Source organism: Eublepharis macularius, chromosome 12 (genome assembly GCF_028583425.1).
Source record: "Eublepharis macularius isolate TG4126 chromosome 12, MPM_Emac_v1.0, whole genome shotgun sequence".
Taxonomy (NCBI): domain Eukaryota; kingdom Metazoa; phylum Chordata; class Lepidosauria; order Squamata; family Eublepharidae; genus Eublepharis; species Eublepharis macularius.
In genome coordinates this window covers 57,251,469-57,276,466 of record NC_072801.1, presented here as the reverse complement: position 1 = coordinate 57,276,466, position 24,998 = coordinate 57,251,469, and the positions used below count along the sequence as shown (strand labels likewise).

General features: G+C 43.2%; 1 protein-coding gene across 1 annotated transcript; it reads left to right on the top strand.

Moving 5' to 3' along the window:
- The first annotated feature begins 743 nt into the window (after positions 1-743).
- LOC129340121 (serine protease 27-like) lies at positions 744-23,036 on the top strand. The gene is made up of 6 exons (XM_054994710.1): positions 744-903; positions 14,580-14,606; positions 15,317-15,482; positions 15,592-15,863; positions 16,256-16,425; positions 20,129-23,036. The coding sequence occupies exons 1-6, from the start codon at positions 828-830 to the stop codon at positions 20,438-20,440; spliced, it is 1,023 nt and encodes a 340-aa protein (XP_054850685.1). The 5' UTR covers positions 744-827; the 3' UTR covers positions 20,441-23,036.
- The last annotated feature ends 1,962 nt before the right edge of the window (positions 23,037-24,998 follow it).

Sequence of the window (24,998 nt, the reverse complement as noted above, 5' to 3'; positions counted from 1 at the left end):
AAAGAATGGAGAATTTGTTTTTTTGTACTGTCTTCCTCAGAGGTGAGAGCTCAAGGTAGCTGGGTCAGAACTAGTCCTCCAGCCATGCCACAAGCTACAGAAATCCTTGCACTGACCCCTCAGCTTGGCAGGGAGTTACCTGCCCGTCATCTCCACAAGGGAACCAGAGACAACATAATCCTTCACTCTCCCATCTTTATTTCTTCACTGCCCAAAGGACCCCCTTCTCAAGTGCAATATCCAACCTCAGAATCCTTTACGAGTGCATTGCTGTAACTATTTTACCTTTGGTGAATTTGCTAGAGCAGAATCCTTCTGCAGCTCCATCAGGAATGTGACAGTGATGTCAAGATTACCGGAATATTATTGATTGCAGTGCTGCGTACTCAAGGAGTTGCCTCCAAGAGATCAGATTTCAGCTTAGGTCACCTGGGGTGTCACCACTCCCAAAGTGCTAGACAAAGGAGGTAGGCTGGTAAGGAGCTGAAGGTGGATAAGACGGTACGAAAGATGGCTGGGCATGGTAGATCCAGGTGTGGCTTCTCAGTTCTGTTCACATCAGCCCGGCAGCCTGGGCAATTGGCCACAGCAGGATGGGTGATAGACAGGAAGGTGAAGACGTGTGCCAAGATCTGCTGAACTTGTCGGTCAACATTCTAGTCTAACACCCATCCCAGCTTCTGCAGGCAGGTATATAAGCGCGATGACTCCCTCATCACTGGTTATCTGTCAACGACTCCCAATCACTTTTGTGTCCCATTTCTGGAAAGCTACATACTGATTCCTTGTTCGTTATTTGGTTTCTTCTGGTGCTGGCAAGGCCCACCATGGTGGGGCGGCAAGTGGTCCAACAGCAAGCCACCAGGCAAGCCCGTCTGTTAATGCTTCTGCTGGCATTGATGGGTAAGGAAGTCTGCCATTTTGTCCTTCTATGGTTGCTAAAACTTTGGAGTGAAAATCCAGCATGTTTTAGATCAGGAAGGTGAGGCCTGTTAGGATTTGTTCCTAGTCCTGGGAGAGAAGGGGTATGAAGTAAGATGGTACAACAACCATGTTCATGAGCTATGAATCAGATCTGCAAGAACGGTAGACAACAAAGGTATGGAATTCTGAAATCTATTTCTCCCTTAGCTTCTTTCATTCACGTTTAGAATCTTTTAAAAACCTGCTGTTATTATTTAAACTCTTTTCACTGGATAAGAACTGTATTTGATCAGACCAAAAGTTGATCTAGTTTAGCATCCTGCTTCACACAGTAGCCAATCTGATGCCCAGAAGGCCCACGAAAGGGCCACAGAGGCTAAAGCTGCTCCTTGCTTTTGTCCTCCGGCATTCAAAGAGATATATTGCCTCTGATCATGGAGGTTCCATTCAGTCATCCTGACCGATAGCCATTGCTCGGCATATCCTCCATCAGTTTTAATTTATATAATAGAATGACCATAATTACATCTAGTGAGGGCTAGTTCCATTGAACTCAGTGGCTCTACACATGTACAATTGTTCTGTATGGCATCTCTAGAAGCTACATTTCTTGGTGGGATGGTAGCTAGCATACATGCATGTGCACATGAATGCAAAGGTTCCAGTGAGGTTCTTACCTCCCATATCACATAGACCTGCAGCTGCTGAGGTTGTTTTTGAGCTGTGGTTGCATTTTCTCAGACAATGACGTATCTTTGCTTCTGATAGGTTTTTAACCCCAAAGAACTGTCATTTTAAAATTGGTGGAAGAATGACATGGAAAATGACAGGGATAAGACAGGGGAAATGAACACAACCTTCACAAGTGACAAAGGAGAGCCTTCGGTAATGAGAGGAAGAGGCTGAAGATGTGACCTTCAGTGCAGGAGCATTATGTACCTGTTTTAATTGGTGAAATGTTGGAGGGCATGTGGTGGTAACCCTGTGCTTGGTATGACATTTTTCTTGCAAAAATCTTGCCACTTCAGGGACAGTTTATCTCATACTTACTTTTATTGCCTTCTTTGGTGTTTGTTCCTCTATGTATTTATTTGGAGAATTTGCTTGTGATAGCTCACAACTAACCTGCTTGTGATGGCTCACAACTAAAATAATAAAACCCAAGCAAGTCAATAAAACAATAAAAAAGTCACAAGCTATATAGTAGTTTCTTACAGCCCAGCTGCAGAAGATTTTAATTTTTTTCGTTAGTCTTCCGACAGGGTACCAATGCCTGTTTTTTCATATGATGTTGCTCACCACCACTCCAAGTGGGAATTTTTTAAATTTTTTTTTTAAACCCTCAGCAATGTCGGATGCATGATGATGTCACTTCTGGGAAAGACCCAGAGGCAACAGTGGTTCCTTTAGGAATCACCAGAAACTAGAGTTTCTGGCAATTCCTAGGGAGATAAAATAGTTTCCTGTGATTCCTAGAATTACCTCCATTACTTCCACATCATATTTGTGATACCCGCCCCCGCATGTGTCTCTGCCCCCAACCCTTCTGCCAGTTGCCAGGTTTGGCTTGGAAACCATAGATGTGATGCATTGACATCACTTCTGGGTGCAGACCCGGCAGTGATATCACCGTATCGAGCAACATTCTAGGAATTTTCCCAGTCTGGTACCAATTTACCAATATGATAAAGACCACACAGACCAGTAGAATTCCTAGAGAATCACTCAATGTGGATGGGATGGTCCTCACCCAGAAATTATGTCACCACATTGTATGATGTTGTTCCCCTATTTTCTCCCACTGTTCTAATGAGCATGGGAGGTATGGGGCACGCTACTGAGAGTTTTCTCACCTGCGGTAGGCAGATGACAACCATAGTTAGGGTGAAGCATGAATTGGGGTTGTCCGTTGATGGCTGGCACCCAGAAGGTGGTTGGGCAAGGAAATGGGGGCATTGGTGTTGCACATGGTGTGATATCACGTCACTCTAGGAATTGCCAGAAACTCCATGAAAGCCATAAAGTTTCTGGTGGTTCTGAGAGGGACATGAAATCACTTCTGGGTTTTCCCTGGAAGTGATGTCACACCACACATGATGTTGGTGATTACGACGGGAAGAGAGGGTTGCCAGTCAGAGGTCTTCTGATATTATGAAAGACCTGACAACCCTGGATTGACCTTCCAGTTTCCCTGCAAATTTCACTTTAAGTAAAATGGGTTGGCAACTCTACTGTACATATCATTCATGAGTTGCCTTTGCTTCTTTAAAATGCAACACATATGGCTCTAAGAATGCCTGGTTGCTTTTGCTTTTTCTAAACATCCTGGAGGTGGTTTGGATTTAGACATTTCAACAGCTGGCATTAAGGTTGTGAGGCTTCAGCAGATCTTCTCTCTTCATTTAATAGTGCATTCATAGCCTTTCTTCTGTAATGGAACAAGGTGGAGAAGAACAAATTCTCAGGAAAATTACCAACCAGACCCCTTCAACCAGACACTATTCCAGCTCAGTTTCAGGAAGAGTGTTGCGTGATGAGGTGGCCAGGGAACAGGCCTCCGAGTTATTAACTGTTAGCCTACTTGATATGTAGAAAATACTATCTAACTGCTATCAAGTAGGGAAGAAAGTAGTGGAGGCATTTGTAATGCCAATAAACATTATTACCAGGACTTTTTTTCAGGGGGAACGCGGGGGAATGGAGTTCTGGCACCTCTTGAAAATACTCGGCAATAGTGCTTGAAAATAATATGATTTCAAAGAATCCCGTGTGTTTCTTCCTCATTGCCCTCTTGAGAGTTCTGCCACCTCTTTTCCCAGAACCCCCCCCCCCCGATTATTACAAATGTAGTTTTCATATTTATACTGTGAACCTGATTGAGCCATGTTTTATCTTATGCAAACAAATGCACCTGTTGGCTCTTTTTTGCCTCTCTTATACACAAGTGTGAATGAAACCACTGCAGAAATGCAAGATTTTTTACAATCCATGTTGCCATCATAGCTTGAAAAAACATACTTTTGTATCACAGAGATGAGCAATGGAAGCTGATTGCATTTGAAAATGCCTTTTGAAAATATACACCACTTTCTGGTGTACAACAGACGTATGGGCTATTGACTTCTTGCCTTGGTTGTGGGCTGCTGGAGGACATCTGGTTAATGATTGTGGGCTGGACTAGATGGACTTTTGGTCTGATCGACTAAGACTCTCCTTATGTTCTTATGACTTTAGCCTTTCCGAGTCCTTCCTGGACATGTGAAGGCGTGTGGTTATACTCTTGCCTGCAAATACCAAGATGTGCAGGCTCGCTTGATGCGGTGCTAATGCAGGCAGCTGTTCCAAGTATGACTGACAAATCAAGCAAGGTGATAAGAACATGCTGCATGGCTAGAGGGGTTGCCAGCTTCTCAGTTGGTCTTGTAGCAGTTTGACCTGCTGCTGTTAGCAGATGATCCTGTTTAGCTGCTCACTGTGAAAAGCTTTATTGTTTGCAGTCTGAATGTTCTCTTACTGGGACAGGGATTGAACAAGCCAGTGAGCAACAAAGGGCCAAGCTAGAAGTGACAAATTACACTTGAATGGCAAGTGAACAGACTCACATGTATTCCTCCCTGTTCACTTGCACTATCGAGTGGAGTGCAAGTGGAACACAAGTGAACAGGGAGGAATACATGTGAGTCTGTTCACTTGCCATTCAAGTGTAATTTGTCACTTCTAGCTTGGCCCTGAAATGGCTAGAAAAGGGAAAGCTCTTCTCTGTTTACAGCAGATGTCCCTTCAACCAGGGCTGCTCCGCTAAGCAAAAGAGAATCCCAGCTGTATACCTGTCACTTGAAAGGGACATATAACCAGTAGTATGTGTGAAAGGGAGATAATCCTTCAGATAGTTTAGGTGGCTTCTGTACTGCTTCTTGGGTTGCCAACTGCCTGGAGGAAAAAAGTATTCAGTCCTTTCAATAGAGGATTTACCATGTGATGTTATTTCCCTATTTGCCATGAAAATCTTCAGCTGTTCATATCTACACATTAAACCTCTGTTAAAGTGACAGGACATTTTTCTCCATGCTTGCTGACAACTGTAACTGCTTCCGTTCGCCAGTAGTGCCACGTGGGAAGGGAAAGGCTGAGGTTTTTTTCCAAGGGAGCAGAGAAAGAGAAATCCTATGTCCCTTTATCTAGATTAGGCATGAGGGTGGATTCTTGGGGTCATGAGAACGTAGGAAGAACCATATCGGATCAAACCAAAGGTGGGTCTTGTTCAGCATTTGACTCCAAGGCTCTTCCTGCAGCAATAAGAGCTTCATCTCCCAACCTGTTGCTGTTTTGGACCACCCTCCCCTCACCTCTTTCAGCAATCACAACTCCAATCTTTGCCTTAGCAAATGCTGGGAGATTTTGAGGGCAGTGCCTGGGGAGGTTGGAGTTTGTAGAGGATATGACATCACTTCTGGATTATGCTGTAGGATTTCCCCTAATCTACAGAGTCCCTATAGAGGCCATTTTATGGCCATTTCTTCCCTTCTGAGTTTCTTGAAGGCAGGGGTTTATCTGCCAATGCAAGCAAATGGCAAGCCTAATCTTTTTCTTCCAATAAACGGGGGAGAAGGTTAGGTGAACAGGCTGTTTTAGGAGATGGGTGGTACATCTACTGCATACTCTTGTAACTCTTCAAGCTACAGGAAGACTCTCCAGATTGGAAGCTGGCAACTTGGAGTTGTTCTGATTGCATACACTGTGGACAATAGGAGGCGTTCAAGCATACAGACCCAGGTTTGCATTTACAAATGCAGAATCCCAGAATGTCACTAGGGTATGCTGTTCTGTGCCCGGCAAGATGGAGTGTGTGATTTGGGTTTCTGATTTGGGATAAATTCCTGAATTGGACCCAATTTTTAAAGAGTTGGGATTTCCTAATCGAACCCAGCATGATGGCCTTGATTTGGAAATGCCAAAGTAAAGCTTCCCAAAGCGTTTCTGGTCACTTCAGAAAGCTTTGGGGCACTTTCAAACCCTGTGGCTGGCTTCAGCTGACCATCGGGGAGCGCCCTCCTCTGTCAGTCAGCTGAAGCCAGTCTTGGGGTTTGAATTTAAAGTGCCTGAAAGGGGCTTTAAACTTCAGCTGGAAGGTGAGATTGCCTCCCAGCCGAAGCCCGGGGAAGCCCCGAAATGGGTGCTTTAAACTTCAGCTGGAAGGTGGGGGATTCTCCCTCCCAGCTGAAGTCGGGGAAGCCCCACATTAAACCCTGACTTTAGTTGTCAGTCGGGGACTTCCCTGCCTGCCAGCTGAAGCGAGGCATGGGGTTTAAAGCACCCCTTTCTGTGCTGTGTGCCAGCGGCAGAGAAAGGGGTGCTTTAAACCCCAGTTTCAACTGTCAGGCAGGACTTCTCCACCTGCCAGCTGAAGCAAGCCACAGGGCTTAAAAACTACTGCCGCTTATTTCACCCGATGGGAGGGAGAAGAGGGAACCCCTCTTCCCCCTCCCATCGAGTGAAATAAGCAGTGGGGCGGGACGTTTATTGATGTGCTCCAAATCTTTACGGAGCAAACTGAAGCGAGTTAATAAGCGATTTCCGAAGAGGCTTGCTGCTTCAGAAATCGCTTATTTCCAACTCTTTTTCCCGCTTCGGAGATTCCAAAGTGGGAAACCCAATTTTTGTTGTTGTTGCACACCTACTTGATCAGTGAGGGATACCCTTCAGTGTTTCCAGATGAACATTTGATATTCAAGTTAAAGAGATTGTGGGATGCAGCTCAGTAAATAAAGGGTAGGATATGAGTTACTCTTTAGCTCCCCCCAGTGCTACCACGGTGCTTGCATGGTACTCATCTTCCAGTTTTAATTGTTAAGGTTGCCAGCCTCCAAGTGAGGTCTCCAGATCTCCAAATGACAGAGATCAGCTCGGCTGGAGAAAACGGCTGCTGTGGATGGTGGACTGTATGGCATTATACCCCACTGTGGCCCCTCCCCAAAGCCTTGCTCTCTCCAGGCTCTACCCCCAAATCTCCAGGAATTTCCAAACCTGGAACTGTATTTTTCTTGGATATTGGAACCCAACTTTAACTAAGCTGGTACTTGCTGTGCCTCCCTGACCCCCATCAGACCAATAGTCCATCTAGTCCAGCATCCTGTTTCCCACAAATGCCTACAACAAACCCACAAGGTAGGCAAGAAGGCAGTAGAAGGCAGAGGGACACTGCCTCTGAACATGAAATTTCCAATTAAATTCATGCTTGAATGTGTCTAATCCACTTTTAAAGCCCTCTAAGCTAGTGACCCTTGCCATACCTTGTAGGAACAAATTCCTTGTGTTTGATCCAGCCAGATTTTTCACTCAGGGCCAAGCTACACATGACGAATGACACTTGAACGGCAAGTGGATTGAGTGGAGGGCAAGTGAACAGGGAGAAATACACTTGCCGTTCAAGTCTCATTCGTCATGTGTAGCTTGGCCCTCAGTGTGACCCAATTACCCTCCTTAGAATATTCCCTATCATATGTCAAGAATGGTAGCCATGTTAGTCTGTTTGTAGCAGTAGAAAAGAGCAATAGTTCAGTAGCACCTATAAGACTAACAAAATTTGTGGTAGAGTATTCACTTTTGTGAGTCACAGCTCACGAAAGCTCATACTCTACCACAACTTTTGTTAGTCTTATAGGTGCTACTGGACTCTTGCTCTTTTCTACCTCTATCATACGTGGATTTTGTACATGCAGGACCAGTGATCCCCAGAACAGCTTTTTGACTAGTCAAAAGAGATTCCTCATTCTTTTTCACTAGCAGAAAACTGGTTAGATCTAACCCCATGTGTGGTATGAAGAAAAAAAATCCTTTTGTTGATCATATACAGTTAATGTCACTGGGTGACCTAGTGACCTAGAAAAGGAGGCCATACACCATTTTAGAAATATGTCATGCCCCCTCCTCCACTTCTTTTCTTGAAACTTGAAGGTGCTCCAACTCATTGATCATTTAAGACCTGACTAGACAATATGCCTGGAGTTCTGTGCAGGAACACCCTGAGATTTCTTTGAAAGTCTCTTAGCAGAAGCATAGGGTTGAGTTAGGCCCTTAGTCCTGATCTTTTTCCACAGCTTTTACCCATGAGTGTGATCATAACTGTAGACAGCATTTCCAATGCAGCTGCAACATACACTTATAAAAAGATGTTATGAGACTGACAGTTTTATTGTTAATCCCATTCCTAATGACTCTATTGGTTCAGCTCTTGCCAAGCAGTCTCACAAGAGTCTTTAAACATCTATCAGCACTGGCTTTGCTCTGTTGAAATCAGTAACATTTTGTTTTGTAGGATGTATACAGATAATCTTTTCAGAAGGGAAAGGACTTTACCCATTTTGAACTATGGTGGTGATAACACTTATCCTGTAATGGTAGCATGATCACTCTGCAAACATAAGTAGAGGGGAAACTTACTTTAGTGAAGAAAGCTTTGTGAGAGGATGAGTTAGTTAGTTAGTTCGTTCATTAGTTTGTTCGTTTGTTCCAACGTTGCACACTTGTGCTGGGTTTTGACACGCATTCATTCAAGGATCTGTGGGTATATTTGCACAGGTAGTCAGGGGACTACCTGAGTGCTCATGTGGTACTGTGGCCAAGCGTTCTTTACTGAGTGTTCTCTCCTCTCTCATACACACCATTTAGAAACAGTTCACAATCTTAGGTGGCCATAGGGACAAAGGCTTGTGTTTCACCATCAGTGACGCAGGCACTATCCAGTAGGAGCCAGCGGAAAGAGAAGGGCTAATTGTACAGCCTTCTAACAAGAAAGCCCCAGGGGATAATGACATCCCTGGTGCAGGTTTTTTTAAAGAATAATCCAGACTGGTGGATACATGTTATTACTAAATTCTTTGACGTTATTAATTCTACAGGCACAGTACCCTTAGGGTGGAATGTGAGTACTGTTGTACCTCTGTTAAAAGGGGGTAGAACATTGCCATTTGACTAACTATAGACCTGCTAACTCTATTAACATTCTGGTAAAATTATACATCAATACTTACTGTAAAAACTGGGTCAGCTCAGAAAGATCATTTCCCAGAGAAACAGGCAAGGTTCAGATTGCGTTATGTGACTCCAGGTGACTGCTTGGTGCTTGCTTGCTCACCCTGTGATAAGAACATTGGTGCTACTGATAGGGAAAAAAGCTGTGGGAGCAGCTTTGGAGAAGTAAGTTGGATCAGAGTTTCTAATCAGAATACAGGATCTTTGTTATCACCAGGAATCAATCTCCATAGGATTGCTACATTGCATCCCTATAATTAGGTGCCTGTGGGTGTTGCAGTGACTGTTGGAAAATATTTAATATATGCACCCCCCTTCTGTTTGTTGCAGTGGAACCTGGGTCACTGAAATAAGTGGTGCACGTGCTGCCAGCGGGAGAAGCATATGCTAGGTCTGAAAGCACTTGTAGTTAGCCTTCTTTTAAGGAGATCTCACACCAGGAGTCACAAAAATATGGAATTTGATACATTCGAACTGTCTCAAGTGACTGGGGAAACTCTTATTTTCAGATTCCTTGTACTTAGTAAATTGCTTCCCGGTTTTTGTGTTTGGGGGTAGTTTTAGTATGAGTGGCTAGGCTTGTGAAATCCCAGTGTGAATCCCAATTCAGAGTTGGGAGCTGATGCATTGTCTCTCGCATCAATGCATGCGTATGAACACTGAGGCACTGTGCGGCGCCCACACTCTGCCATTTCACACACTGATGATCACCTCATGTAGGACAATTCTGTTTTTCTAGTGATCTCTTTAAATGAAAAAACAAACATCCTCTTAAGCTTTTAAATTACATGGACATGGTGAAGACAAATATAGCACAGAGAAGGCAGATGCCTTCAGCGATGTTTAAGTCAGGCTGTGATATACGTTATGAGAATTGGAGGTGTTCTATTTCTTACCTATGAAAATGTTGGAGATTATGGAACCTGGGTGAAATATTAAGATCTTCAGATCATTATCTGTTCTGGTAGGCATTCTGAAAAGTGTCATGCAGGCATCTTGAGGGGGCATTTGGGGCTTGCTATATTATTTTAGTTTTAACTTGTACTTTAAAAATTCTTACTGTAAGCTGCCTTGAGCCAAGTGGAAAGGCGGGATATAATTTTTTAATTAATTAATTAAGAATTATGCTGAAATGAATGAATGTAAATTTTTCCCATGTAAAATCTTTTCATATCACACCATATGCATTTTCAGAAATCCTTAATCCTTTCATTTGGGGAATACACAAGCCCAGGACAGACTGTTTTAGGGGGCCTTAAAACTATATGCACTGTGACTGCAAGTGAAACACCAGCACACCAAAAATATCTGGGGCCTTTCTAGTAAGTGATAACATGGAACAGGCTGATGTACCATCAATACCTGCTAGATGTTTCCACAAAATTTGTCTGCTCATGTTTGGAACTACAGAAGGGAGTTGCTCCAAAGGACTGTGTATATCTTTTAGCTTTATTTTATAACATACGGCCCATTTCATAGCCAGCAAAATTCTAATAAGGCCATCAATCCATGAAGAGACATGTTGATTGTTTTTAACAAGCTTCACCAAAATTCAATACAATTCCCAATCTGTGGTCCCTTCTCAACACCAGCGAATCGTTTCTGTGAACATGGTATACAAATTTCAACCAGCTGTGCCTTGAAATCCACATTACTTCACTCTCACAAATCGCAACCAGATGGTTTTAGTTTTGAAATCACAGCAGAGAGTATTTGTCTTTCTGCTGGAGCAAAGAGTCGGGCCAAGACCAAGTTCTTGAGAATTTGCTGTTTCCCAGTTCTCTGCCAGAATCTCTTTACAAGCAGTCCCACAACCCCACCAATCTTTCTCTTCACCTGAGGATAACTTTCCATTGCATTTCTGCCAGGATATTTTCCTGCCCACCTTCCTTCCTTTTAACTTCTCCTTGATGGTCTATTAATTTTACAGGCTCTTGTCCTCATTTAAGTCAGCTCAGCCAATATTCTCGCCAGCCTGTTTTTAACACTCCTGCAGGGTACATTTTTCAGAAACATTCCTTCTTCCCCTCACAGACATTAAATCACTCTGCCTCCCTCTATGTGTTTTTATTTTTTATTTTTTTGCCAGCTTAGTTTTCATTTTTTTTCTGCTTCGCTCTTTAATCTTGGTAGATTATTTCTGTGTGGTTGTGGTTTTGGAGAGATTCAAATCAGCAGCACTTGAATGTGCTTTGATGCATCTGTATATCCTAATTGCAGCAGCTTGTTATTAGAAGCTCTTAAACTTTCCCTTCCAAACCTGGAGAATTGATGATCCTTTGCTTGGATTCTTAAATCTTCTGGAACTCAAGGTTGCCAGGTCCCCCTATCTTGAAACTGGGGAGTGAAGGGGCTTCTGGTGGGAGGGGTACATTGTTTCTTTTTCTTTGAGTGTGCGTGCTCTGCAGTCTCCTGATGATATCACATGATTTAAAACGGTAATGATGTGGTCTCAGTGGGGGGTCAATTCTTTAGAAATTGGCCCCAAACATAGCCAGGTTCTATCCAGCATCTTACCCAATTCTCCTTATTACCACTCTCCATCCCATATGGCTCTTATCAAAGCATGTCCTAGGATCCCCAGCAGAGACTTTGATTAAAGGGGACCCCTCCTCCTTTTTCACCAGCCAAAAATCTGGCTAGCTCCAACCCAGAGTTTATTTGTGCCCCTTTGTAAATGTGAGATTCTAGCTGAATCCTGTTGTGAGATATAATGGTAAACAAAATGGTTCATTGCAGTCACGAAAGCAGCAAAACCAGGCCACCCAGAGAAAAAGTAGGTGTTTCTGCTTAACACGGGAGACTCCCCAAGAATGAAGGAGATGGCGGCTTTGTACATTAGCTAAAAGAAACAAACCACCTATATTGCCCTGGTGAGGCCTGAATATGGAATGTTGAAAGCAGTTAAGAGTCAATTAAAGGGGGAAAGTGTAGGACAAATTAGGATATGCATATTACCATTGCAGATGTAAACTGAAGGATGTAGTATTTTTAAGAACATAAAGATGTTAATATTTGAACATGTATAGTATGGGTTGGTATGATTGCTAGAGTACCTACTTTGCAGGGAGACAATCCCAGCTTCAGTCCCTGGCATCTCTGGTGGAAGAACCTTGGTAAAGATGCTGAGGTATTGGGGAGCTACTGCCAGTCAGAGTAGGTAATGTTCATCTAGATCAACTAAGGGTCTGATTTGGTATAAATCAACTTTAGGTATGTAACAGGAAAACAATAGGGAAGAACTAAGTACTAAGAATTAAAAATTGCTTTGCTAAAACCATCTTGGATCTGATTTCCATGATAACTTGATCTGCATGGAGGCTGCCTTCTGTGGTTGTTTCCATGATGCTCCAATTATGTGTCTTCTTTCCACTAGGATGAATAAGGACCTAGGAGGAGCCATGTTGGATCAAATCAGTAACCTAACTAGTTCAGTTTCCTACAGTGGCCAGCCAGATGTCCCAACCAGGGGTGCAGAGGCTAAAGCCTCTGTCATTATCCTCCAACAGTTGGTAAACAGAGGTTTGCCGCCTCTGAACATTTAGCCACAATAGTTTACAGCCACTGATGAACTTACCCTCCATGAATGGTGGAGGAATGGATAGTACATTATACTGGAGACAGTCATTCCTGCAGGCGGATGGACATTGCTTGGGTGGTCTGTAACCATGTCTGCACACAAATAGAAGAAGCACGTGTCATTAGATACATTGTGGAAGAAGTCCTGGGGACTGTGGGAATCATGCTTCTCAGACACATTAGTCAAGCCTTAAAGAATAGATCTTGTGAGAATCAACCCCTGGTTTCATGGAATTTTTTGTGTGAAAACTCACTGTATTTCTTATGTAAAACATGTGCTATTTTAACATTATTTGTACATCAATAAATCAGCCTTGTATGAATATTATACATATACATGGTGCATGTTCTACGTATAAACTGAAAATGTGTAGTGTGTGCACTACAACGGCATCTATAAAACCAACAGTCAAAAGCAGAGAACAGAAACCCACTGCCAAAACTGGAAAAATGAAAGAAGGATCATCTGTCTAAAATGTACCTCAGAAATTTTGCAAATGAGCAGGGATTCTGGGACAACATGTTGTGCCAATATATCCAGGTGAAATGGTCTCCTGAGGGGAGGACGGGTACACATTTTAAATACATTTTTAATAGCTAGATTTCAATTAATTTTCAATTGTATCAATTTTATGTTGTTTTTATGATTTTTACTTTGTATAGCAGCAGGTTCTCAGTAGAGGATTTTCTAACTAAAAAAAAAGGATACTAGGGACTAGTATCCTTAGTTTTAAGGTGAAATTCTGTGTTCAGAGATGAACCATCTCTGACTGCTTGTTGCTACCAACAGTTGTGGCAATACTGTCTCCCAGGTGACCTGTCCTGGGGATGGCTACAGGTCAGACGAGACCACAAGGTATCCCCTGCAGACCCCGTTTTGAGAGGTAACAGGGCCTCTGACTTTTGTGGAACGCGATGCCTCAGGGAGAATGTAGCTAAAGGGTTGTGTCATTTTGCCTCTTCCTTTTTTCAATGTACTAACAAGGGTAGCGATATCATCTTAACGAGCCTGCGCCAGACGAGTGCTGGCAGGGAAAGGTCATTAATGCCGATAAAGAGGCGCCGTAACAGTTTCTTGAGTTGATTCTGATGATGTTATAATTGGGTTTCAGGGTGTTGGCAGGTGGGTGGGGGAAAGTAAATTACGGCTTTGGTAAATTGGTTTTGAAGAGGGAGATTGTCTTCAGAACACTGGGCCTTGGTCTGGAATGGAAAGTGTGATGCTATGGCAGTACCAGACTGATCTGATCAAGAGGGACCAGAGAAGATTGATGTTCCAGACAGTGAGGAATTCTGTGCCATACCAGTCTATTGTTTCCTACTTGTGACTGGCGACAGGAAGGCATGGATCTATCAATGTGGGTTGGGATGAAGTGATGGGTTGGGCTTGGAGCCAGCTTAGCTGCGCCACCCGAGGCCCGGCTGCATTGTTCCAGAGCCAGCAGTTGAATGGGATACTCTGAAAAGAAGATGAAAAGAATTCTAGTTCTATCCGAGATTCCAAATCATAAAAATGGCAGAAGCAGCTTTGCATTTCAGCTGGATGAGCTCCTTGCTTTAATATTTGCCAACTCTGTTTTTGTTGCTGTCTACGCAGCTCTCAAATGTACTGAGATCAATTTCTTGAGTTTACAGCCCATCCTTTAAAATGTCTGCACTTGTGTCAGCTGCTCCTTTTATACATGCTCAGCCCACTTCTTCATAAAAACAAACAAACAAACCCTGAGCCAACGGCGTGCTCTGAGACCTCTTTTGGAGACTTCACTGACATTTTCCTGCTCACTGCTGGTAGCTAACAATGGCCTTCCAATTGTCCAGGGGGTTCAGCATGTGCTTAGCTTTCTGTGGCCTGTCTTTGGGAGGGGAATGGGTGGAACTTCCGGATTTCTCTAGATACAGTTCTGGGTATAAAAGCATCCACCTGTAATGAAGAAAAGTTACCTGCTGGAGATGCCATATGGCTGGTTAAGAATCAGGTCTCTTAGGTCAGGGACACTTTTAGTAATTCCGGGCCACCTCTTTATCTATACCTTGTTGTGTTACAGGCGTGCAGGAGAATCAAGCATCCAGAGGTGAGTCTATAATTATTGAAAATCTAGCTCATTTCTGTCTATGACCAGCTTCTTTTTGATAGGACTTTGGGCTTATGGATGAATTAAGTATGCAAGGGGAATGTCTTGCTTTTCCCCATTCATTTTGTTCCATATTGAATATACTGTACTGCTGTCTTAGTAATTCTCACAGTGTCTGCTGCAGAGGTGCTGCAAGAGATAGATTAAACAAAGTTTCTGAGATCCTTAAGTGCTGATGCACAGACAAGGCTGCCTGTTGAACCTCTGCCTAAATCTCTGCTCCCTTGCCTTCTCCAATCAACATATCTCAAGAGTGGGCATTTCTTCCTGTTTTGGTAGAGTCGGTTGCCTGTTGCATCTATATGCGATTTGCTGCTCTGGCTTTGTCTCTTTCCAATCTGGCTATTCTATGGGTGGGTAGCGCTGCCCTTTTTTCAATCAGATGTGATCAGCATATCTACTTGCTCCTGAATCAGAGGCCCAGATGAAGGAGCTGCTTTCACAGGAGGCTGATCATCCTGTCTCTGCATGCTGTGGGCTTGTTTTCTTGCCTGTTGTGACAAGGACAATCGGCACGCGGCTGAATGCATCATAAAACTCCAAGCAGAAAGACTGACTCAATATATTTTACCTGGATCAGTACAATCTCAGTGCCCTAGTAAGTCAGAGCCCTCAAGTCAGTCTGAATGATGCTCTGCTTTCCCTTGCAGCCTGTGGACAGCCTCCCATCAGTCTCAACCGGATTGTGAAGGGCCAGGATACAGTGCCGGGAGAGTTTCCCTGGCAGATCAGCTTACAGTTGAACAAAAGGCACGTGTGTGGGGGGTCCCTCATCTCAGAAGACTGGGTGGTGACTGCAGCACACTGCTTCTATCAGTGAGTAGATGGGGCTGGGAAACCCGGGTTGCTGATTCCCACCGATCCTACTGTCTCCCACTCTAGAAAACCTCTGCAACCTACCCCACATTTGCTGTCTTGTTTCCAGGTTTAGGGATCTGTCCCAGTACCGTGTTCTCCTGGGGGTAACCCAATTGTCCAACCCTGGGCCACAGGCATGTTGTCTGGAAGTGAAGCAGGTCATTGTCAACCCAACCTATGCCGGCCAGACTACCAGCGGGGACATAGCCCTTGTGCAGCTGTCCAAGAGGGTCCAGTATTCAGACTTGATCTTGCCCATCTGTCTGCCAGATGTCTCTGTGAAGTTTCCCCCAGGCAAACTCTGCTGGGTCACTGGATGGGGCAACTTGCGCCATTCAGGTAGGTCTGGGAGACAGAAAAATTATGGTGGAGAAAGTGGGGGTTTAGGGACTGACTGACAGGGACAGTGTGTAGGCAATTCCCGCTGCCCCAAGAAAAAATGGCCTCCTCATAGTAATACTGTAGGAAGTGACATCATCCGGAAGTGACATCACGTCCTCCGTAAACTCTGCTCTCTCCAGGCACTCCCTCCCAAATCTTTTGTCATTTACTGAGGCAGTGTTGGGAACCCTACATTTTACCATCATGGCCCCTAATTGTCTTCTCCACCAGTGCACTTTCCCTCATGAACAGAGTGGCTTGGTTAATGGTAGCAGATGTGTGGGAGGAGAGCCCAGGAGGGTGGGCTTTAGGAATCTCCGGTTCAGCAGTGTGTGGTATTGTCTTTGCAGTTCATCTTCCCTCTCCACAAACCCTCCAGAAGTTGCAGGTGCCCATCATTGACTCCAAGAGATGCAGCGAACTCTACCGAACCAACATGGGTGATGGCCTGACCCCACGGATTATCAAGGATGATATGATCTGTGCTGGGTTTGCAGAGGGCCGGAGAGATGCCTGCAAGGTGAGAGAATCACAGCACTTGCTAATTCAAGGGTAGGCAAAGTTACAGCATAAGCCAAAGGAGAATCTTGCTGAAATAAGGTCACATTAGTCCAGCTCCTATTTCCTCATAGTGGCTAGCCAACTATTCCTCAAAAGCTCATAAATAGATTAGGAAAGTTATAGCTCTCCACACTGGTACAGTGCCTCTGAGTCAGTTCCATTTGGATACCATGGATTTTCTATGGATATCATGGATAGTCCATGAATTTGTTTTTAGCAACATCTAAATCAGCCACCACCACCAACTGAAAAAAAGAGTACTTTCTTTTGTCTCTCCTGAGTTTATACTGATCAATTGCCTTAGGTCCCCCTGCTCCCTTCTACAAGAACAGGACTACTAGAATGGGAGATAAGCGATATTTCAGATATTGGATCCATGATCACTCATAGCCCATAGTGGAAGGGCGCTGTACTCGTGGCACTCCATGTGGTTGCCATTTTGTGTGAAGGGGGCAACCTGCAGAATTTCTACGAATATGTAGCTTTATATATGCTGCAAAACCCTGATAAATCTAGATCTAGTGGCCGATTGGTGTTAAGAGTTGCCAACTTCAGGTTGGAAAATTCCTGATTTGGGGAGTGGAGCCTGGGGAGGATAGGTTTTGGGGAGCGGAGGTGGCTCAGCAGGGTATAATGCCTTAGAGTTCACCCTTCAAGGCAGCCATTTTCTCCAGGAGAACTGAGCTCTGTCATCTGGAGATCAGTTGTGATTCCAGGAGATCTTCAGCCACCACCCTGAGGTTGGCAATCCTAGTTTGTGCAAACTGAAGTTGTATACAGATGCAAAATATGTGTGTTGCCCCTGTTCAGCAACACAATGATCGCATGCATTGGATAGGGTTATGTGTGGTCGGTGTGATCTTGGTAATGCATGGAAGTTACATCTGAAAAGTCTCCTCAAAGTCTCTCTATCCACACCTAGCACAATTTTATAAATCTTTATCATAGGTTTGGATGCAACTAGCCTTTCTGCTAGTAGAAAAGGAAGGAAAGTTCTCCTTTGACCACCCAAAAACACCATGCTGGGGATCAATGGACCTGCAATTGCATATACAAAAGCCATATGGGGTAGGGGATGTACTAACCAGGGTGACTGGGTCAGGTTGAGTGAAAAGCTGGCTAGATCCAACCCATATTCCCCACCTTCCCATTCCAGCACAGTCTCCCAGAGGCAGCTCCTGATGTTTCTCAAATATAGATAGGGCTTGCTTCTAAATCACTCGACCCTCCTTCTGAGCAACCTCCCCAGTTAATTGTAGATCACCAGTTTGGGAAAGCACACCGAGATCTTTGCACACAGATGCAGTCTTATAGCTCTCACAGTTTCAGGAGTCTGCAGACCTGAACATAAATTCAATAAGGGCAATAGAATCTGAGAGAGACAGAATATTTTAAGTTCTGCTTCCTTCCAAAACACCTGCTTTGTTTGTGGGGGACGTCGACAGTGGAGGGAGATGGGAGGGAGAGATGCTGCTCTGTTCAGAAGTTCCTGCATACCTGCCTCCCTCTTTTTTACTCTTTAACTCAGAAGAGTACTGTAAGCTGAATTTTTTTAAAAAAAATGTTAAGAGAGCTGAGAGTTTATTTCCTAGGGCGTACACATCCATTTCTTTTGTCCTACCACCTCTCGAGGTTAGGATTGCCAGCCACAGTTGGCAACCTGCTGAGACAATCTGGTTAAACCATAGAGTTTGGGGCAAATCCTAGAGCATCACCCCAATGCAATTTTGTCACTTTTAGCTTTTGTGCCAGAACATGAATCAATATTAGGAAGTTTACCAGTATAGTGGAAGATATTCCCCCCCATTTGTGGTTGAACAGGTTTGTAGCTTTTTTAAACCATACAGAAACCTGCAGTACCTATTAATCAAAGGCAAATGCATGGTTTAAGAACAAGGGTATAGGGAAAAACAATTATTAAGGAAGTTTTGCTCACTCCCAATTTACTTTCTTCATTATGAACCCACAGGAGCTTTCTTTTGTGGCTCTTTAGGCATTATTTTTTATTTTCCTGGTATTTTCTAAACCAGGTAAATTTATTTCATTATTTTAACCTTTTAATCTTACTGTTTTGATAATCTGGTTAATATTTTGTCTAAAAGCCGTTATGCTATATAGACTTTTGGGAAAATTACAGTAATATTATAAATAGCCTACAGGAAGTTACTGCAGCTTCAGTTTCAAGGATAATTTGTTATTGTAAAAGAACAAATGTTTTTGCTGTAAAAGTCACTGCATTTTAAAACCCATTTATCTGTCCATAAGTTCTTCAAAAAATAATAATGGAGCACTGTTTCCTTTGAAAATGTTTCTGGATTCTATTAGTTCCAATTATAGCTTGTCATTCACCCCCACACACCACAGTCAGATCCCGTAATTTAAACACCAAGTCTTAGCATCTGGTATTGTTTGATCTTTCCAGATTTTAGAAACATAGAAATTGATCTTGCCAGAATTTCCAGAGGTTGATCTTTCCAGAATTTAAGTGCAATGGAAATTGATTAGGGTTGGATCCAGACAATTTTTTCATTCAATCTCATCCAGTTCTTCTCCTTATACTATAGCCCCTATTTGTCTACGAAGGTCTCTTGAGCCTCAACATGAATTTTTTTGTGGACTAAGGGGACCCTTCTCCCTTTCGCACTGGCAGAAAAGCTGGTTGGATTCAATCCTAACTCTTGAGCTTTTCCTACAATTCCTTGAATATTGCCCGCAAATATTTCTAGCGTATCTGATAATCCACTATTATCACTCAGTTTCTGAATTTCACAAGGTCATAATTAACATTTCAACATTTCAACATTTATAATGTAGTCGGAGAGTTCATACTATGGTATTCCCCATTGCTATGTATGGATGTAAAAGTTGGACAATAAAGAATGCTGACAGGAAGAAAATTGATTCATTTGAAATACTGTTAGAAGAAAATTTTAAGGATACCATGGAACGCCAAAGACACAAATAAGTGGGTTCCAGATCAAATCAAGCTTGAATTCTCTCTAGAAGTTAAAATGACTAAGACGAGACTATTGTATTTTGGACACATAATGAGAAAACATGATTCACTGGAAAAAACAATAATGCTAGGAACAGTTGAAAGCAGTAGAAAAAGAGGAAGGCACTACATGAGATGGACTGACTCAATAAAGGAAGCCATGGCCTTCAGTCTGGATATTTTGGAGTGCATTCATTCATAGTGTCACCATGTCGGAATTAACTTGACCACACATAACACACACTCTGAGAGTTCCCAATATGTGCAGGTGCAATTTGGCTCAGAACCACAGTGTGCAAGGAGAGGCAGCTTAATGCCCCCCGTGCCATTTTCCTGACTTGCAAAGGCTCTAGGGAGTCATTGTTTCCTCTGAGGTGAAAACTCATGAATACCGATGTGCTACAAATTCGTTTCTCCCTGGGACCATTTCAAGCTGGGAAAACTGTGCAGTTTTCCCAAAGCACCTTCTCTTTGATGCCATAGTCCCAATCTGAATAGGACCTGTGTGCATCTGGTAATAACGTCTTAGCACAGAACTCTCCAAGAATTTCTGGTTGACACAAGTGGGATTGTCACACAGGGGGAACTTGAGAATTTTGTAATGCATAAATTAGTCCTTAGATGAGGTGGTTTTGTTATTAACGATTTCTATTGTCTCGGTTCCCAGGGTGATTCTGGAGGTCCCATGGTGTGTTTTGTTGGTCATTCTTGGGTTTTGGCTGGCATCGTTAGCTGGGGAGAAGGATGTGCTATCAAGAACCGTCCTGGCGTGTATAGTCGACTTACGTACTATCAAAATTGGATCCAGAGCCACATCCCAGACATGAAATTTATCAAAGACTCAAATGGCCGTGAATTACGGGATTGGCAACCGGATACAAAAGGCCAAAAGGGTCCCGGAGTTCACTTATCTGGCTGTGCATCCTCCCTGATTGCTAACCTTTTTATGTTCTTGGTGTGTCTACTGATTCTTATGTAACCAAGAGGCAGAGGGAAGTTTTCATCTTTTCTTAACAATCCAGTTACAGAACAGAAAGATACTGTTGACCTACTGACCTCCTTGACTGAATTTGTCTAAGCGAAGCATCAGCGAATAACAGTACCAAACAACTTGGGTTTTATGTTTCCTTAAAAGAAAAAGTATGTTTCTTTCTATTTATTGTTGGAAATTTCTTTTAGAATAGTTGCTATCTCTTTCAGGAGAGACATTTCAAGAACTTATACACAGCACAAGCAAGTTGATTAACATCATTCATATTCTTCAGCCTCAAAGGATGATCTTAAATTGGGTAAAAATGGTGGGGGAAGTGAGGATTTTGGCAAGTTATTTTTCATAATCCTAATTTGACTAATTCAATTTCAGACCCTTGGTCCATCAAGGTCAGTATTATCAACTCTAACTGACTGCAGCTCTCCAGGGTCTCAGGTTGAGATTTTTTCACATCGCCCTGCCTGCTACCTGATCTTTTTAACTGAAAATATCAGGAGATGAACCTGAGACCTTCTGTCTGCAAAGCAGATGCCCTATCTCTAGGGCTGCCAGTCCCACGCCCGGTGGTGGTGTGCCCAGCGGCAGGCATGCCTGCTTCTGGAAGCGATGACATCACTCCCAGAAGTGATGCCATTGCTCTGTGCTGAGAGCGCACATGCTTTGCATGCACAAGGGGTCTCAAAAGATGAGTACCAGGCTCTCCCCACCCCATCCCACCAGGAGGGTAGATCTGGCAGCCCTATTTACCTCTGAGCCACAGCCTTTCTCTATTTTGAAACTTTAAAGATGTTTTCCTTTAGACGTGAACCTTTATTTCACCTAGACATATTCGACAAGTGTTTATGGTAGGGATTATATAATACAAGTTTTGTTGTTTTAGTTGAAGGGGTATGCATTTTCTTTTGATTGAACTAGAAGATGCAAAGCAGGATTTTTAGCTGGAAAACTGCACATTTTTCTGTGGGGAGTGGGGTGAGGGTAGTCAACAGGTAGCTGCTTGCCCTGGAAGCAAAAAAATTTATAAAACCCCATACATTTGCTGGTGATGGATTGCATTCGCTTTCACAGAACACTAGATGGGGAGGCCTGCTTTTAAGGAAAGTTTACCATGCCTTTCGAAGTGTCAGCATTTTTTAAACATCCCTCTACATCTTCTTTTAAAAAGAAAAGAACAACTTGGCCGCTGGCCATGCTCTGAGGCTGTGATCCATCATGCTACTCATAGAACTCTCACAGGTGCAGGGATCTCCATTCCCTTTGGTGACACCCTTGTATTTTAAGGGAGCTACATCTATGCATTGGAACTGCTTTTTGTATAAGCAGCTCCTTGCCTAAGCCAAATGACTCTCTGCAGGTATTAAGGCAGATCAACCTTCCGATCAATCACTGCCCACGCCTTTTCTTGGCCTCTGTTTGCTTTGACATTGAAATTTCCTAAACAAGGTTATTGCCTATTAAGATAAGATAAAACATTTGCAAAAGAGAAGCATGCTTGATCAAAGCCCGAAGCATGCTGCCAATCCCAGATAAGCGGGTTTGCAACACCTACCTGGTGTCAATCTCTCGTTTCATGCCAGGCCTGAGCGAGATGCTGCATAGAAGATTGAAGGTGAAGATTCTGTGCCCAAAGGGCTTGCTTTTTTCTGGAACAGAGAATAAACAGAACCCCTTGCATGACCCGTGCTCCCGTGCATTGTCCATGACATCAGTAGAACAACATTTGAAAGAGTTTAGTTGCGAACGGATTAGTGGATAATGCTTTACGATGACAATAAACAACAGTTCCATTTTAAAGCACAGCAAATACAAATTTGTAATAATTTTTGCTTTAAATTTGCTATCTGGATGCATGAAAATATCAGTTCACTCAATTTAGCATTATTGATTCGGCTGTTAGCAAAGTTCATAAGGTATGGATAAAAGGGAAAAGAACCTTTGAATTCTAGGGAGGTGTCTATCAGTTCAGTCCTAAGCAGAATGATACCATTTTAAATCCATTAAAGTCAGTGGGCTTAGAAAAGTATAAGTCTAGGTTTAGGATAGAGGTATATATCCGTCTCTTCTGGTTTGTCAGTATCAGCTTTTGTTTTGCAGCCTCGTAGAGCTAAACAGCCAATTCTGTCTCCTGGGAGTCATCTTTTGGTGTGGTCGGACTCAACGTGATGCCTAATTGCAATGAGACAGAAAGGCCTTGAACTCATGTGTTTGTCTTGGGCATGCCACAGCTCCCCACCTAATTTATAGGGCCATTGTAATGATTACTGAGAATAAAATATGGGAAATGCTAAAGTTTTGAGCTATGCTGGCATTGGATGTAAAGTTACTGAGTTTTATGTGCATATTTACAGCCATGAGCATTTCACTTATGCAATGCAAACTTTGGTTTTCTAGCACGAGATGGATTGGATAGCCATTAGGATGAAAAAAAAATGTCCTTAACTGTAGATTAAATATCTTTTATATGCACTTTCTTGCACATTAGCAGGGGGGGGGGGAATCCATGCTTTCTTTTCAGCAATTAAAAAAACACAGCTTGTTATGTTTTTCTATAGAGACCAATAAGGTTACATTTTTATGTGCAGATGTATATATGGAAATCAAACAATGTATTAAATCTTTGTATCCAGTCATATTGTATCAGCTGCTCACTGGTTTTCTCAATGTATTTTGGGCTGCATCCTTATGGTGAAGATTTTCCGTTTTACATTCCTCCCTGCTGTGAATGCAGAGGCATCTAGGAGCAGTAGAGCTTTCACAAGATTTCCTTCCCTTTCTCCTGTCAGCAATCATCTTCCATGCATTTTTCCCCTTGTGGCACCAGACGGCCTTTTGAGGGCTATTTTTTATTTTCTAGATTGGTAAAATGTGTAGTGCCGATGTTGTCAGATCTTGGAAACTAAAGGAAGGTTGGCTTTGGTTAGTAACTGGATGGGAGACCCCCAGTTGAAAGGCAGGCAATGATAAACCAGGTCTGTTAGTCTCTTGCCTTGAAAACCCCAGCAGGAGTCGCCATAAGATATCTATGACTTGAAGGCACTTTCTGCCACCAAAGGGTATAGCATTATAACATCACACTGTAGCGTGAGAGAGAAATGCCAATTTCTACGGAGAAAAAAGTTCACAAAAAGCATACAAGTACATGGGAGGCATGAGCAGGAAAGGCAGCTGTGACATGCTGGCAGCAGGACAGTGGTGCCAATGTGGGAGGGATCTTTGAAAATGCTCATCTTCCTGTCCTGACTGCACAATAATGCACTTGGACTGTGCTGTTCCCCAAAAGATCGTAGCAAAGCAGATTTGAGAAAGAGCATATGGAGGGTGGGGAAAGTAAAGCTAGATTATGATTAGATTACGAAGTTGCATTGATGCTGCAAAAAAGCACTCCAGTTTGGAGACTGTGTTTGGAAGATTTCTGATGCTACTCATGTCACAGGTATGGTCTAGCTGAGCCCTTGAGTAGGTATGGGATGAACTCAAGGTCCCCAGTTCAAATGGCCACTTAGCCATGAATTTACTGGGTAAAAATGGATCCTAAATACCAGAGGAGACACATGCATCACTTCATTCGCTTCTAGGGTTGCCAACTCCAGCTTGGGAAATTCCTGGAGAATTTGGAGTGGTAACTGGGGAAGGAAGAGTTCAGGGAGTGGAGAGAGCTCAGAGCCAAGCTATAAGTGACGAATTACATTTGCCTGGCAAGTGAACAGACTCACATGTATTCCTCCCTGTTCACTTGCCATTCACTTGCGGTCCACTTGTTCAAGTGGAGAGCAAGTGAATGGCAAGTGAACTGGGAGGAATACACATGAGTCTGTTCACTTGCCAGGCAAGTGTAATTCATCACTTGTAGCTTGGATCTCAGGGGGGATGTGATGCCATGCAGATAGCCCTCCAAAGCTGCCATTTTCTCCAGGGAAACTAATTCCTGAAGCCTAGAGATCAGTTGTAATTCTGGGAGAACTCCAGGCCCCAACTTGAGGTTAGCCACCCTGTTTGGTTCCCAGAGCTGGGTACAGAATTACCAGTTTCTATTTTATATCATTAACCCTATACTTCTCACCCAAACCCAGGCAGTCTGACTCCCTGCTCTAACCACTAGATAAAATTTATTCAAAACAAATCCACAAAAAACCCAATAGTCCTGGCTGCTCCCAGGCTTTTATCAAATAATCTTAAGTCCCTTTCCAGAGGTTCAGTTCTCTTCCCATAACTACTGCTTTCTTTCACTACTAGACATACTTTTCCCTTAATGAAAGTCTGGAAAACCTGTCTCCCGTCATTCCTTGCTTTGAAGCCTACTAGACTCCAGAGAATGATATTCAAAAGACCAGTCTCCTAAGAATCCCCCCTGTCCAAATTTGGAAATTTACCCTCTCCCATCCTGCACACACACGACCTCTTGCACGTGCGTGCGACTGGGTGAACAATAGCAACATGTTCATGCCAAGAGTCCTGGAAAGTATCTCAGCACTTGGCTTGTTCAGCGGTTCCCTCCCCCTTCCCCAACTTTCATTTCCTGTCTCACTGTTGTTTTACACATCTCCCC